This window comes from Perognathus longimembris, chromosome 12 (assembly GCF_023159225.1).
Source record: "Perognathus longimembris pacificus isolate PPM17 chromosome 12, ASM2315922v1, whole genome shotgun sequence".
NCBI lineage: Eukaryota > Metazoa > Chordata > Mammalia > Rodentia > Heteromyidae > Perognathus > Perognathus longimembris.
This window is the reverse complement of record NC_063172.1, coordinates 66,584,644-66,601,780: the sequence shown is the minus strand read 5'-3', so window position 1 is coordinate 66,601,780 and position 17,137 is coordinate 66,584,644. Positions and strand designations below refer to the sequence as shown.

Sequence of the window (17,137 nt, the reverse complement as noted above, 5' to 3'; positions counted from 1 at the left end):
CTGTAACAGGCAGGCGCTCTACTACCTGAGCCATTCCTCCAATCTCATAGTATATGTTCTACCAAGTAATCCCGTAGGAACACTGATGAGGGAAATTTACAGGGCTAGATTTTTAAACTTGGCCTTTATCTGGAGGTCTTGGAGTCTCTTTTACTCAAGTCAACATAAACAATACCTTAAGGAATTTGCTCATAAAGTCTCTCGCTAGCTTTGGGCAGGAGAACACCTCAGAACGCTGCAGTAGGATCGAACTCCCACCCCCACCCCCCAATCCAGGTCCACCTGGCATGTCTGTGTATGATTGTATCTGGAAATGAGGGCTTTATAGAAATAACTAATTAAGATGAAGTGTGCTGGATTAGGGCGGGCTCCGATTCCAGTGACTCAAGGACACACACGAAACACAAGGTGGAAGGCCATGGACAGAGAGACAGAAACTGAACTAACGCCACCCACAAACCAAGGATTGCTGATTGTCTTCACTCAGAGTGACGATGACTCTATTCCTGCCTTGATCCCAGACTTGTAGCTTCAAGAACCTTAAGAAAATCATTTCCGTTGTCCTAAGCCACCCAGTTTGGCCCTCAAAAACTCAGAAACACCAAATCTGCCACTATACGTAAAACAGACACACGATATTGTGCAAATAAAATATTGCTGGACCTTACGTTTTTTGTATAAAAGTACCAGCCATTTTATTGGTACGTTTAGGCTATTGTTTCTTATCACTGTATGCATTTGTCCTAGCAATAGGGCTTAACCTCAAGATCTGGGCATTGTGTCTTAGCTGTTTCATTCAAGCTTGTGCTCACCCACTTGAGCTACAGCTCAACATCTGGCTTTTGGCTAGTTCATTGGAAATAAGAGTCTCATGGACTCTCCTTCCCAGGCTGGCTTCAAATTATGATCCTCAGATCTCAGCTTCTTGAGGAACTAGAGTTACAGACTTTGAGTCACTGACCCCCACACTTCCTAAGTCTTTTTATGTTCGAGAATATCTTCTTTTTCCCTTTCCTATTTCCATGAGAGTTCAGCTAGATATAAAAGTTAAGACTCAAATTTATTTTATAGAATACACTTTCAAACTGTCCCTCCAGTACTGTTCTGGAAAAATCAAATGTTCATCGGATTGTAGTTCTTTCTAAACATCCTGCTTTTATCTTCCCTGGAATTATTTCCTTTTACTTTAATATGCCAAATCTTGGTATTTTCTGTTTTGCATTTTTTGTTCAGTACAAGGCCACATCTGTTAAATCTTTCCTCCATTGTTGAGGAATTTTAATTAGCTTCTCTTCAAATATTTAACTTTATTTGTTCTCTCCTTCTAGGTCTCCTGTTAATTATATATTGATACTTATTCTAGTTTTTTATACCCTTTAATTTGTTTGCCATTTTTTCTAATTCTTTATGCCTTTCAGAGGATGTCTGGGAATGTTTCTAACTCAACTCCTTCTCATTAATACTTTCATCAACTGTATTTATTCAACCCATGAATTAAGCTTTTTATTTCTACAACATCTGATTTAAAAAAAAAATAACTCCTTATCCCTATTGGTTTCTAGTGTCCTCGCTGCCCTTGAGAATATGCACTAGAATTATTGAACATTCTTGTTTTCGCTGGCTCATTAGGTTTGCCCTCTCTGGAATTAGACGTTGAGTTTGTGTTTTGGTTTTTCCGGTGCTTTACATAGATGTTTCCCAGATAGCTCTTGTTTTCCCCATTTCCTTCAAACTCCCAGCTGTCGTCTGTACAGTATACTCCAGCTCCCCACCACATTCTGCCTGCATCTGGGACAATTCCAGAATGAGACTCAACAGAAGGGAATGCCCGTTGCTTTGAGTTCCTGGGGGAACTTGCCACGCTTGACTCTCCAGCATCAAGAACCATACTTAATATCCTCAAGATCAAACCTGATTCATCTTAGTTCTCTGTTCCTATTCGGCAGATTGGACTAGGCTACAAGAGTGGTAATGGCCCACACTGGGAAACAACCTTGGGGAATAATTTATTTCCAAAATTTCTTAGAACCGAAATGCTTCAGTGATTTCTATCTTCTTCCTTTCCGTTCACAGACCTCCTCCTAACTTTTTCCCTATTTGGTAGGCTTTTCTCTCAATAAATAAAATTTAGTCTTGAAACCTTCTTAACTAAACCATAACTGACTCCCACAGTAATTAGAAATGCTTCTGAAGTTTTATAAGGCATTTTGAGTTATTGCTAATCTAAAAAATAGGAATGTGTTAGACATGTGATCTTGTGCAATTATTCCTAACCTGTTTTTGTGTTCATGCTATATCAGCATTTGTATCTTATACTTACATATATATGTTTTTCTTTTTTCTTTTCTTTTCTTCATCATGGAACTTGAACTCAGGGCCTAGACACCATCCCTGAGCTCTTTTGCACAAAGCTAGCACTCTACCACTTTGAGCCACAGCTCCACTTCTGGTTTTTGAGTGGTGAATTGGAGATAAGAATCTTTCTTTAAATTTAATTTCATTATCAAGATTATGTACAGAGAGGTAACAGTTACATACATAAGGTAGTAAGTACATTTCTTGTCATACTTGCTACCCCCTCCCTTGTTTTTCTCCCACTTTTCCTTTCACCCCAATTCACCCCCCACAAGTTATACAGTTAATTTCCAACATATTGTCTTCTGAGGATTACTGTTGCATTGGTTCACCTTTTGTCCTTTGTCTCACCATTTCCCTTCAGGGGGGAGAAGAGGAAGAGAAAGAGGAGGAAGAGAAGGACTAAAAGGAGGAGAAAGGAGGAGAAGGAGGAAGGAGGAGGAGGGGGAAAAATAATGGGTTTCTATTAGAGTTGGGCTTTTTTCCGTGTTATTTTCAGTGTATCCCAGGCACCTAGAACAGTACAAACACTGGTTACGTGTGACACGCGTGAATACCGAACACTAATGATAAGTGTGTTGAATGCTATGAAAAGAGAGTGCAGGTGTTACAGGGCATGGAAATGGGGATTAGGTTGGATTCGTTCTCCAGAGAGCAAGAACTGCCAGCGGAGAGGCCATTCCTGTAACACACGGGCTCAGACCATCAGTACCCGCTTTCCATCCAGCTCTCCTGTGGCCCATGAGCGCGTCAATTACCTCAGACTTTCCAGCACCTGTATGTGACCATATGCTACAAGTGAAAAGATCAGATGAGCCCCTGAATGCCTGTTGATAGAAATGAGAATTAAAGGCGCTCTTTGCGTTTCCCAGCACCTCTGAGTTGGACGGTGCTCCCTGCCTGGCCCTCACCCCGCTCTCTCTCCTGGTGGCAGGCGAAGGAGCCTCTGTCCACCCTTGTGAGGACACCTACTGTGGGCCGTCCCCAGAATCCGAGCCAGAAGTGAAGGCTGTCGCAGGATTCCTCCGGAAGCACAGACCGCACGTGGCGGCTTACCTCTCCTTCCACGCGTACGCACAGGTGTTGCTGTACCCCTACTCTCACAAATACGCCACCATCCCCAATGTCGGCTGTGTGGTGAGTATTTGCTTGACCCTCTGTCTTTAAAGGTGTGTGTCAGACACCGTGCTCCCTCAGATGCTAAGGGGATCTTAAGAGCCGTGGCAATAGCAAAGGCGTTGTGTTTATCCTAATGAGTACTGTGTATATTAACTCAGTTGTTCTTCGTAACTTGTTTTGAGACAGGTCTATGTAGCCCAGGCTGGCCTTGAAGTCACGGGGCTCCTGCCTTAGTCTCCTGAGTACTAGTATTAGAGTTAGGTTCCACCATACCCAACTTCTTTATATCTCTCATCCCCATTTTACAGATAAGGAAACTGAGGTCCAGGAAGCTTAAATAGTTAGGTTAAGGACACATGGCTACTAAGGTTCATCTTTTCCAGGATTCATCCCCAAGTGTAGCTCCAGAGTTGTTGCTTTTTAGCCACCATATTTCTTCTCACAATGCAATCATTACCAGCCTATTTACATTCTTACCACGGGTTATATAGCAAAGGTCAGGATGGATTTGATTAGTATTACAGTTTGGGTCACATATGGAGGCCTGTAATTAACTTTATTGAGTCAATAATCATTCATAAATTATAGTCTAACTCTCATTAATTACAAGCAAGTTTAATTAATAAGTGCTATTTGCTTAATGCTAGTAAGTCTCTGGGCATACATCTGACAAGCTACCACTAAGAGTGAGCAGGCTTTCGGGCGTAAGACGACTTGAAAGTGAAAACGGCAAAGCTCTTTTTCTTCTTATCTCAGAAGCCCAACAAGCTCTCCCCTACAGGGCATAATTCATCACAGAGAGAGTTCATTCCAGAGCCCACAGCATCTAAAGGCCTGTAAAGTTCAAAACCAAGAAAAACTAATACACAGTTTTAGAAGTTAGGACAGCAATTACTTTTGGGGAAAAATGGAGGGAGGGAGGCAGTAGTGGGGGAAAAACAGGGATTTCTGGGTGGCTGCCATTGTTTGATTCCTTGTCCGGGATACTGGTTACAAGAATGCGTTTAATTTGTCAACATTCACTGAGGCATAAAATGACACTTTGTATTCCAGTCTGTGTGAATGTTTGAGAAATCGTTGTTGTTTCACTCCTGGCATCAAGTATGTAGTATTTTCTAACATCACTTTTCAGACACAAACTCAGTGGTGCCCAACTCAATTCATGTCTAACACCAGCCACCCAGGATCCGTGGCGGACTGCTCCCCTGCCCTATGCCCATGGGAAGCAAGGGCTTCCCGCCCCCCCCCCCCCCCGTGCTCCCTAGGAGACGTGCGAAAGAGTCCCAGAGTCCCACTCCCCCCACCAGCCTCTCCGAGTTTCAATAACTCACTAGAATGGCCCAGTGAATCCAGGAAAGGGCTCTACTTACTCTTATGGATTCATTTTAAAGCATACAACTCAGGAACAGCCAAATGGAAGAGGTGACTAAGACAAGGGACAGAGCAGAGGGGGAGGATCATAGAGCCTCTTTCCCTCCTCCAGGTAGATTACCTTCCTGCTGCCTCTACATGCCCACAACCTAGTCCTCCAACCTCCAAAGCCCCTTGTCGAAGGGGCTTTGTAAAGGCATCGTTACATATGCATAATTGAACAAGTCCTTGTCCACAAAGCAGTCTCTACAAAGGCTAGACGATAGGGCTGTAAGTTCCAGCCCTCTGCTCCTATGATTTGGACTTTCTGGTACTAGACCCTAGCCTGAATTTATCTAGAAGCTTCCCGTGACCAATCATCTCACAAAGACTCGTCATTCTGCAGGTTCCAGGGTTTTAGAAGTTACATGTCAAGAACCCAGAACTAAGACCAAGTATTTATTTTTTTTAATATTATGATTATAAAATATACCTGGAACTCCAACCCCTGCACCAACTGCTTGGGGTTTGAGGAAATTTTTAGTGTAGATGGACAAGGCCGAGAAGGAACAGAGGATATGAGGAGTCAAAAAAGAGCCAGGGAGGTAGGGGAGGGGGAGGGAGCTTTGTATTGTCTCCAAAGTGGACTTTGTTCTTGGCATTCCAAGGATTCTGAGAAAATTCCTTGTCGTTGCAAAAGTTGTAAAGGCTGTGTTACAGTCTACAGTGCTGTTCTTCAGCTGTGCCGTGGCTCACGGGCTTCCGTTCTGTTGCCCTGGCTACACCATAGCTATTGTTTTTATTGGCCTGACACTCTGGACACCTATGTCATAATATTTCTATAGGCAAACATTCAACTCCTGGGGAAAGGGGGTCTCTTTAGGTTTGTATAACAGGTGATAAGGTATTTGCAGTAAGTAAAAGCATTCTCAGTGTGGGTGTCCAGCCTGCTTTCTTTCGGGCATCGGTTTGGAGGAGGTGGCATAAGGGTAAGGCCGCAGTTTACAGCCATGAATGAATTTGCCTCCGAATCAGCAGGCGACAGTGTCAGGAGACTCAAGAGGGAGGGGGAGGGCATCTAAGTGGGTAGAGGCCAAGGTGGGGACTAAGTGTTCTATGACGCAGAGGACTACCTCTCTCCCACCATAGCGAAGAACCATTCACCAAGAACGTCTATGATGCCATTGGTTAGAAATCGTGGAATCCGTGAAGCATAAGATTAATCACTGCAACTAAAATTTTTTTTTTTTGCCAGTCCTGGGCCTTGGACTCAGGGCCTGAGCACTGTCCCTGACTTCTTCCCGCTCAAGGCTAGCACTCTGCCACTTGAGCCACAGTGCCGCTTCTGGCCGTTTTCTGTATATGTGGTGCTGGGGAATCGAACCTAGGGCCTCGTGTATCCGAGGCAGGCACTCTTGCCACTAGGCTATATCCCCAGCCCCAACAACTAAAATTTTTAAAAATTCTCAGAAACAAGGCAATCCTTGACTATTAAGCAGAAATGAATAAATTCTACGAGGATTGTTCAAGAACATTCCCTCCATATTTGAGTCATTTTCTGCTACCGTTTAAAGTCATTAAGTCACTTTTCTTTTTTATTTTATAAAATATTTTTTAATTGTCAAAGTGAAGTACAGAGGGGTTACGGATTCATAGGTAAGGCAGTGAGTACATTTCTTATCCAACGTGTTCCCCCATCTCCCCATTTCTCTCCCTGCCCCCATGAGTTGTATAGTTGGTTTACATCATATATTTTGTAAGTGTTGCTGTTACTTAGGTTTTTCTTTTTATCCCTTGTCTCTCGGTTTTGGTATTCCCTTTCTCCTCCCTAGTTCCAATATATATATACTATCCAGGGCACTAAAATCAGTTACAGTGATATCAAGGCTAAAATGACAGGAAAGGAATATGAAAAATAATAAATAAAAGAGGGGGACATCATTTCACATGGCATGTTGAAAATAACCACAAATTAAGTCACTTTAAATATGGAAGTCCATAAATAAAAATGTGCTCTTACTTAATTAAGGACTAGTAAGGCCTAGGTCCTTTGGACAATTAGAAAGAAAAAAAATGGAAAAGAAAGATCAGTGTGCATGCTATAATCGAGGCTGAGGTCTGAGGGTCACAATTCAAAGCCAGACCAGGCAGACAAATTCAAGAAACTCTTCTCTCCAATTAATCTTAAAGAAAAAAAAAACAGAAATGAAGGTGTGGCTCAAGTAGTAGAGCACCAGCCTTGAGTCTAAAAGCCAGCCAATAGCGTAAGACATTGAAGTTCAAACCACAAAACATCACACTAAAAAAAGATCACTTGATCATTCAAGTAGTTGTTTGAGGACGTGCCTAACTATACTATCAAAAAGGCTTCCTAGAAAAACTAATGAAATTTCTCCTTTCCTTGCATAAATCATATATAACCCCTTTATCAAGAGATACCTGTATACAAATGGCAAAAGTAGAGTGAGCTCATAAGGTTAAAGCTATGCAAATATCTTGTATAAATAAGAAAAGTAGTTTTTTATTCTTATTTTTTGTGGGTTTTGTTATCTAAAATAAGTCTTCTGGCTGGTAGAATGCAGTAGTCCTCTAAATGTAGAAATACCTGCCGTTGCTACAGAATATTGCTACAGCTATTGGAGATGTTGAAATCTTAGATGATTCTCCATGAAGACAGCTCAGTATGTTGCTTACATCCCTTTTCTGTTGGCTCCTGTGAGAAGAATGCCATCATCACAGAGATCAATAACTAGTCATTTGCTGACTCCTGGAACCTGGTCCCTGAACATTCACTTGCTACAAGCCCTGCCTTGTGCATCCCTGAGCTGAATGAGGACACCAGTGTTGGACTCAGGCCAACACACAGCACAGTGTTGTCCAGTGTGCTTCAATTAAAGTATTAAATTATTCATAGTCAAATGGAAATGGGAGAGATGCATATTGGTTTCAATATACTTCTCCTCTCACTTGTTATACAATACTTGCCTAACTCCTTGTTAAAAAGGAGTGCTTTGAGATGTTTTAAAGGACAGACCATAACATTCTAGGATGTGTTAGAATCTCCATTCTTTTGGATTTTGACTACATGGAAGATTTTTTCCTGACTTTGGGCAATAATAGCAAGAGTTCCACCTTAGAATTTTTGCACCAACCCAAACCCTGTGAGAGGCATCTGTAACTTTAGAAGTCATAATCCATTCCAAAATGGATGTTCACGTTCCCAGTGAGGAGAAACACAAAATAAGAAAAGCCAGTCAAAGAAGAGGAGGAGGTGGTGGAACATGAGAAGGAGAGGAGGAGGAGGAGGAAGAGGAGGAGGAGGAGGAGGAGGAGGAGGAGGGAGGGAGGGAGGGAGGGAGGAAGGGCAGCAGCAGCTAGCTACCACACCCATTCTTTATCTGTGGCTTCTTCAGTGATCCAGATGTTTTAAATACCGTGTCTATATGCAGTAAACCACTGCGCCTTCCTTTACTGAAATACATACTTAAGGATCGATACGCTTGCCTCAATACTCTTGAAGACATGCTTACTCAACACTCAGACGAGAAGTATTGATTAAGCATCTGTTAAACTCAGACAGATTACTAAAGACTGAACGGAGCTTTTAGTAAGAGTGGCAGTGTCCTTGCCCTGTCCAGCGTTCTAGAGTAAACCGTAATGGGTGTCTCTACACGACACGGAAGAGGAAAAGACACAAAGTCAGCCTCAGAAAGTATGGGTACTCATCCCAGCTCACCCCATCTTTTCTGCATAATCCCAGCATACCCGCGACACTACCGAGCCTTCTTTACTTACCTGCAGAATAGAAATATGATTGATCACTGGCTTTACTTGAGGATTGTCCCTAATGAAAGGACGCGTTGTAAAATGTGGTTCAATCCCCAGGATCAGAAAAGTAAAGTATACCCTATGATCTGAGAGTAAAATACTACTGCTATTAAAAATATTCGTGAGCTAATGTCCTCATGGCTGTTCCCTAGATGGATAGCCCGCAAGACTTAAGCCTCCTGTCAGCATTACTAGAAGGTTCAGTGTTTTGGTGGTTCTTGTTTCTCCCCAGGAATCCGCAGCTCACAAAGCCGTAAAGGCGCTCCAGTCGGCACACGGGGCTCGGTACAGACACGGACCCGCCTCCAGCACCCTGTGTAAGTGCCCTGCGTGCCGCGCGTGAGACTCCTCTCTGTGCCATGACTTCCTTTTAAAGAGGAGAGCGTGTTCTCCCCGCAGTGAAATCTGTGACTATCAAATTAGCCAAAGGAAGGTGGAGGGCGTGTCTAGCTGATTCATTTTACACAGCCTGACAAAAAGCGCTGTGCTAATTCAAACGAATTCTAAGCCGAGTGGGCTAAGTGTGTGGTGATGACTGCCACTTGAATTGCGATACTCTCCACAGCAGAAAACACCGACATGCGTGCCTTAAGCAAGTGCAAGTGGTATAAGGGTTGAGCTGGGCCTTGGGAAAAGAATGAAGTAATGGTTCGCCTCTACGATAGCTTCTCTTTCATTCCTTTCCTTCTTTGTTCTGGCTGTGAAATGCCATTTTTGCACATTGCACCTACAGATGAATTTCCTCTTGAAAGATTCTTTAAAAGTATTTCTCGTTTTATATGAAATAAAGAAATATAAAATGAACCTAGGTAAAGATCTGGAAGATGTACATTTTTTTCAGTCCTAAATAGGTGCAGGTACCATTCTAGCCAGAAATATTCATCTAGGTCCAGTTTCCAAAATAGAAATCGAATTGTAATATAAGAAATTGCAACTGATCTCACGGACTTTCAAATTCTAAAATATAAGTGACTTTATTACCTGGAAAATCTAGTGAGAAATCATGCATACCTAAATGTCTGTATACGTTCACAATTGTAAACACTATAATATATGAGTATGGTAAGTATTGGCATCTAATTGTGCTTCTCGGTAAGGTAGCAGATTTCTCTTGATTTTCCCGAGCTAGCTGTCCTTAATGTCCTCCCTCTCGTTTTCTTCTGCCTTTAGAATAGAGCTTGGCTTTTCCATTATCATTGCTTGTCTAGTAAGTTTATCCTAATAATGAAAATGATACAAGTATCAAGAGTTTTTTTCAAAGCCCATGATCATTGGTCCCATATTGCTGACCTTTTAAAAAACAATCTTGTTTTCTTTCTTGTTTCTGTTATTCTTATTTTTTTCCTTCTGAGGAAAATCTCTGCTTTTGTAGCTTAGCAGCCCTCAAGTTGGCAATCTCTCTATCTTCACCTCCTGAGTGTTAGGTTTACAGGCATCTACCACCATACCCAGCAACAGCTGATTTTCAGTAGGGGGAGGGGGGAATCACATTACCAAGTAATGGCAACATAGTATGAATATGGGCAATTTTAAAACATTAATTTTGCATGTGTGCTAAGCCTGGGGCTTGAACTCAGGACTTAGGTGCTGTCCATGAACTTCTTTGCTCAAGGATAGCACTCTTACCACTTGAGCCATAGTTCTACTTCTAGCTTTTTGGTGGATAATTGGAAATAAGAGCCTCCTGAACTTTCCTGTCCAGGCGAGCTTCAAATTACCATCCTCAGATCTTAGCCTCCTGAGTAGCTGGAAGTATAGACATGAGCCAGCAGCAACTGGCTTGAAACATTTGGGGGGGGGGGGTTGGTCATGAGGCTTGAACTCAGGGCCTGGGCTCCATTCCTGAGCTCTTTTTTTCCCTCAAGGCCAGCGTTCCACCACTTTGAGCCACAGCACCGCAGCACCACTTTTGGTTTGTGAGTGGTTATTTGGAGATAAGAGTCTCTCGGGGACTTTTCTGCCTGGGCTGGCTTTGAACTGCGATTCTCAGGTCTCAGCCTCTTGAGTAGCTAGGATAGCAAGCCTGAGCCACTAGTGCCTGGCAGAACATTAATGTTTAAAGTCTTATGAATAACTTACGTTGTCAGCTTAGCGTAGAGGCACAGTCACAGTTATGTTCATGGAGAACAGTCTATCGCCATGGAAATGAGCTGCTGGTCACCCTCAGAGCAGTGGGCGAGTCCTGGCTCTGGTTTTGCTCCCCGTGACGGCTGCTCCTAGTTCCGCTGTCCTCTCACCAGAGGGACTCCTCAGCCACCACTGAGCCGAGCTCAGTGCACACGAAAACGATCTGGAAGTCAGCAGAGCCACTGAGCCGTCATTTTTCATATTCTGATTCTCTTCTAATTGGTCCCAGGAACAACAGTAGAAAAAAGTAATTATTATAAATAAGCATGCTCTGGAAAGTTAACAGCAATGATAGTATCATACTAACGTGGACCATACATAGTTCAATTTAGAAAAGAAATAGCACAATTTTCTTTAAACAGTTATTCATTTAATAAATGATTCATAAGAGCTCGTATTGAAAATTACAAACTAGTTGTTGGTGCTATAAAGATGTGAAATAATGATGGGCTATCAAGTGATCCATTATTCCGCTCATTTTCACAACTCCGTCTCCTTTCTGAAGAAAGAGAGACTGAGGCAGGAAGAGGCCACTCAGGAGGTGGTGTGGGGGAGGCAGGGCGCGGAGGCAGACCGCCTTTGGTCTGCGCTGCCAGTGCTGGGGACGTCACAGGGCCGGTTGTCAGCTGTGTAACTGCGGAGAGGCGGGAAGTAGAACCCGAGGGGAAAACAGAAGCCAGGAAAGGAGACGAAGCCTGGAGTTCTGGGTGGCCTTCCAGGGCAGTGTTAGCTAAGTAGCAATGAGAACCCGATTGAAGTCGAGTCCTGGTGGCTCACCTCTATAATCCTAGATTCTCAGGAGGCTGAGATGCAGAAGATTGTGATCCAAAGCCGGTCCAGGCCAAAAAAAAAAAACCAACAACAACTACAACACTTCATCTCCAGAATAGCCAGCAAAAAGCTGGGCTGGAAGTGTGGCTCAAGTGGTAAGACTTCAGCTGAACACGTGTTTTGAGGTCCTAAAGTCTAAACTATTACTAGAAAAAGAAAAACACTCCACAAGACTGAACCTGTTTAAGGAGGGAGAAGCAGAGCATCTCGATTCTCTGTTGAGTTCTCCAGCAAAGAGGGAAAGGAAATTGGCCACCCAGGCTGTGTGGTCTGGTCAAGGGAAGGAAGGGACCCTTGGGCATTCTGGTCAAGGCAAATGCAGAGGACGCTAGGTCCTAAGAAAGAGACTCTCCTACAGAGAAGATGGTAACAACTGGTGTTAAGAGATGATCTGAGACAAGAAGAGGATAAGAAGGAATCCTTATGTGTGGATGTATACAAAAAGGGGGGGGGGAGCTACAAGCATCACAGGAGAAGAAAAAGACTTCAGTGTGAAAACAGAGAAGCTGGGTCAAAGGACTAGCAAAACACAGGCAGAAAAAGGACTGAGGGGAGGGGAGGTCATGGGGGGAGGGGGAGTGATTTAGTCCAAGTGGAGATTCCTAGGTTCCTATGAAACCAGAGTCTGGAAACTCCAAGCTAACTGCGGAGAACAAGCTTAGCAAGAAATAGGGGAGGTGGAAGAAATGAGGATGTTTTCTGGAAACAAAGTTTCAATATTCTAGACCTTGAAAGGACAAAAGAACAGAGTGCTCAGAACTTAAAAAAGAAAGTCCAACATCAACACTTAAGACTAAATCCTGAGCCACTCCAGTGCTCGGGCCTTGTCACCTTGTCGACTCTGGAGGCTGAGATATGAGGATCAAGGTTCAAAGCCAGACTTTCCAGAAGAAAGTCCATGATATCCCAATTAACCACCAAAAAGCTAGAAGTAGAGCTGTAGCTCAAGTGGTAGGGCACTAGCCTTAAGCAAGAAAGAGGGGGGAAACAAAAAGATAAAGGAGACCCCCAGCCCCTAAGCTCAAGCTCTGAAATTGGCACCAAAAAAAAAAAAAGACAAATATGAGGGACAAGGTAACAAACAGTACAAGAAATGTATCCAATGCCTAACGTGTGAAACTGTAACCTCTCTGTACATCAGTTTTATAATAAAAAAATAATAATATATATTAAAAAAAAGACAAAATCATCAAAGATGGTAGCAGATAAGATTTATAAATTACACAAGTCTATGCCAAGGAGTCAATCCAGAAGGTATTTTATGGGAATGATGCAAGTAAGCAAGATAATATAAACATTGTGAAAAGTTGTGCAGAGTCTTAAGTAAGGCTAATGTTGTTGTTTTTTTTTTTAATTTGCAGATGTAAGCTCTGGTAACTCCATGGATTGGGCTTACAAAACCGGGATACCTTATGCATTTGCTTTCGAACTTCGTGACACTGGGCATTTTGGATTTTTACTACCAGAGATGCTCATCAGACCCACGTGCACGGAGACCATGCTGGCCGTGAAGAATATCACCATGCACCTGCTGAGGAAGTGTCCCAAAGAACACAGAGGCACAAGCCTACCACCCGAGAGGGCAGAGCCCGGCCCGGGGCCACGCCGAGCAGGGGAGAGATGAAGGTCGTTGTGTCAACTGGACATACCTACAGACTTCCAAAGGACCTTCTTGTGCAAGCTGACACTTTGTAACAAGGAAAGATGGTAAAAACCGGGGACTAGCCTACTGTGTGACAGGAAAAGGCATCTACTTCAAAGTATTATTTGATCAGAAGGGAGAATAGACATTTCCAAGTTCCTCTGTGTCAAGAAATGTACAAAATAACCAAGGAGTTCCCTTTAAGAATTCTCATACCACTCAGATAAGATCTAGGCTACTAATGATATTGAATTACTTGGTTGTTATTTGAATAGAAGCAGAAATAATAGAACCAGCTGTTTGTTCTCTCTCTCTCTCTCTCTCTCTCTCTCTGTTTGCTTGTACATGTGCATCAGTTCTGACTTGAGCAATGCCTCCAGTTCCCCAGCTGTATTTCCTAATAAACAGACACTTTTTTCAAGACTTCAGGTTATTCTGATCTGCATCCCCTTGTATTAATGTGCCACATGCCTATAAAATATGGTAAGTTAGAGAAATCTGTTTGAACTCAGAGATAACCCTTTAAAAGTAAGAAAATATATTTACTGAGGGCCCAGACCCAGGGGTAGGAGCTTTATACTAACAATCTCACTGATTCTCCACGAGACATATTTCAAATGAGAAAAACAAGGCTAAAAAGGTAACATAGACTTGCATTTCCAAGAAGATGGCAGGATAGACACTAGCCATGCTAGAAATCACTATAACTTGAATGACATCTTAGCTTTGGGGCTTCTTTAGGGGGCCTGGGGGTGCTATGTAGGCTCTTTCCATGTAACCTTGGCTGGCCTTGATCTCTTGCTCTTTCTGCCTCAGCCTCCAAAGAAGCAGGGACTATATGCATTCACTACCATGCCTGCCTTGTAACTTTTAATCATCTTAAAATCTGCAGACAAGAAAATAAGGAAATCTCTAGCCAGGCCCTGAATAAAGACAGGAACCAAGAACCGTAACTGGTACACTGTGATCCTGAAAGCATTTGTGAAATCAGCTTAGTGTGACTGGGAATCCCGCAGCATCGGGGGAATGGGACCAGAGAACAAAGCCGAGGCCTTGTCCAACGTGGGAAGTCTAACAGATTTTTCTCACAGAGCTCTGGAATTCCTAATGACTGGATCTTCCGTGAAAGGTAAATTAGAATCAAACCCCCATATACTACTTCTAATGGGCCACCAGGGAAACTGGCCGTTTCAAGAGTGAGCAAGAGGGCTGGGGATATGGCCTAGTGGCGAGAGTGCCTGCCTCGGATACACGAGGCCCTAGGTTCGATTCCCCAGCACCACATATACAGAAAACGGCCAGAAGCGGCGCTGTGGCTCAAGTGGCAGAGTGCTAGCCTTGAGCGGGAAGAAGCCAGGGACAGTGCTCAGGCCCTGAGTCCAAGGCCCAGGACTGGCCAAAAAAAAAAAAAAAAAAGAGTGAGCAAGAATGAAGTGGAAAGGAATTGCCACTGAGAAGGTAGCACCGGAATCAGCCCTCGCCAAGGCCCACGGCCCAATTCAGCCTATTTAACGGATCCGATCAATCTCTAGCCAAGAATTTAATTCAGATTAATCCCAGGCTGGTAATACCTTCAAGCATTTAATCAAAGCAAATACAAATCTTCTTAACATATTTGTCTGACCAAGACCTATCAACACTAGGGGAAAGCATAAGCCTTGAAAACTTTCACAGGGGAACAAAAGAGCTGAGGAAAAGAACAAGGACGTAAGTGCATGAAACTACACAACTGCACCACGAAACCTTGATGACAGTGAGGAAATGTCTCCAGAGTTTTGAGGGGGGGAGGGGACGGAAACTACACCCAGTAAAAGTATTCATGAAATACAAAGATAGAACATAGACACTGTCATATAAGTGAGGTCTTAGCCCCTCTCAAGAAGTTCTTGGAGGATGTGCTCCACCAAAATGGGGGGGGGGGGGGGTAAAAACCAAGAGAGAAATGAAGGCTAGAGGAACGTGAGCAGTCTGACACAGGGGAGGGAATGGGAAAGACTCTTGAGATCATGGAGTAAGGCAGCTGCTTTATGCAGGACTCTCAGAACAACATGGAGCCCAAGGAAAAGAACTAAAGACCTCAAGTGAATAATGAAGATAAATGTGAAGGCGACAGAACACATAGAGCCAGAGGCAAATGTTTACGCAGAGACTAGCAAATCGGGGACTGATTCCTAATAACAACACAGATAACCAAAACAACAATACAATGTTATTTTTTTAACTGGTAAAAGCAATGAGTTATAAGACAAGAAATGGAATCCTGGTGTGCTTTGTGATTCAGCTATAAATAATATTTACATAGTACAAGAACATTAGATATAAATACACCCGAAGGCTAGGAAGAAGGAAAAGTATTCAAGAGGAGAGGGTGAAAGAGAACTAAATCCTCATCTTCCATAGAAGGAAATTAACAGGCCATCGCTAAGACTGAAAAAGCAAGAAATATCTATATATGCATGTGATTTGGGAACGATGAAGTAAATACTAAAAGAAATAACTAAAGAGATTTAAAAAGATTGGACGAATGAAAGGGAATTGTGAGAATGAAGGGAGGGAACAAATGGCTCTTGTTTATAGCGTCAGCCCTTTGTCATATTTAGCAAGTTCCATTTTTTTTCAACTGGGAATAAACATATAAAAGTATATTCCTTTTAAAGGAAAATAATAGTAAAAGCAAACTCTCAGCCAGGGATCAAGGGCCCACACCTATCATTCTAGCTATTTGGGGGGCTGTGAATGTTGGAATCACAGTCTGAGGCCAGCCCCAACAGAACAAAAAAAAAGTCCATGAGACTCCTACTTACTGAAGACCTAGACATGGTCTTCATGTCTCTTATCCTAGACAGCAGGAAGCCCAACACAGGTGGATTCCACCAGTATGTGCCAAACAGGAAGCAAGAGCCTATCTGCAAAACCCCCCTGGCAAAACTCAGAGTGAGAGACGGGACTCAGCGGTGACAGCGCCCATTTAAGAAGCTTGGAGTCCCTCATTTAATCCCAAGCAAAACACTCCAAGACTCGTGTTTATAAAATGCCCCTCTGTGCGCCTCCAGACGGCCTTGGAGCTAGCTGGCTGTGTGGCCAGGCTGTCCTCCACCTTGCTGTTTCCCGTCTCCGCCTCCCGAGTGCCAAGGTTGCAAGGGTGCGAGCCCATGCCCGGCGAGGCTTTGCTGTTTTGTTGTGTTTTTCTTTGTAACGCAAGCCTTCCAAATCTCGGCTTTGCCCATGGTAGGATTACAGGTGGGAACCACTATACCCAGCTTAGTCTTTTGGATGTTTCTAAAATGCATATGTATTATTTCTATAAAAATACCAAGGTTGAATTCTAAAAACAATGCATCTCCCTGTATGGAAATGCCTGGCAATGAGACTGAAATTTTGCCATCTGTCAGTAAATACTGATTTTGCCTCTGCCACCAATCGCATTTATGAGGTCTTTTTCTCCAGTCTCACTGCGTCGCCAAACTCTCCGATGACCTCCACGTCTCGGTCCTCCTTGGTGCCCAGAGCTCCCTTAGTGCTGGGATTGGAGACATGCACCATTGCACTGTTAGGATGACAATGAATTTTTATTATCACGCGGAGCTTTACGCTTGGGAGACAGGCGTTCCGCACACAGCAGCCATGCATGCCCTCACCTTTTCCTGCCTTAGTGATGTTTCAGTGAAATCTCTAGTGTTTTCCCAGACTATGGTTTTTCTCAGACTGTGATCCTCCAACGCTGGCTCTTGCACGCTTGGGATGACCAGTGTGTACCACTTCACTCAGCTTACTCATCGAGATAGGGCATACCAACTTACTGACTAGCCTAACCTCAAACTATGATCCTCCCCGTCTCCGCCTCCTCCGTAGATGGGATTATAGGCATAAGCAACTGGGCCCAGC

The 17,137-nt window shown here is 43.3% G+C and overlaps 1 protein-coding gene across 1 annotated transcript in view; it reads left to right on the top strand.

Annotated features, from left to right (window-relative positions):
• Cpa6 (carboxypeptidase A6) overlaps nucleotides 1–13,234 on the top strand; it is a 244,219-nt gene extending 230,985 nt beyond the window's left edge. The window contains exons 9-11 of the mRNA XM_048358676.1: nucleotides 3,290–3,492; nucleotides 8,885–8,969; nucleotides 12,972–13,234. Of these exons, the coding sequence (XP_048214633.1) occupies nucleotides 3,290–3,492; nucleotides 8,885–8,969; nucleotides 12,972–13,234 (551 nt within the window). The remainder of the gene's footprint in view (nucleotides 1–3,289; nucleotides 3,493–8,884; nucleotides 8,970–12,971) is intronic.
• The last annotated feature ends 3,903 nt before the right edge of the window (nucleotides 13,235–17,137 follow it).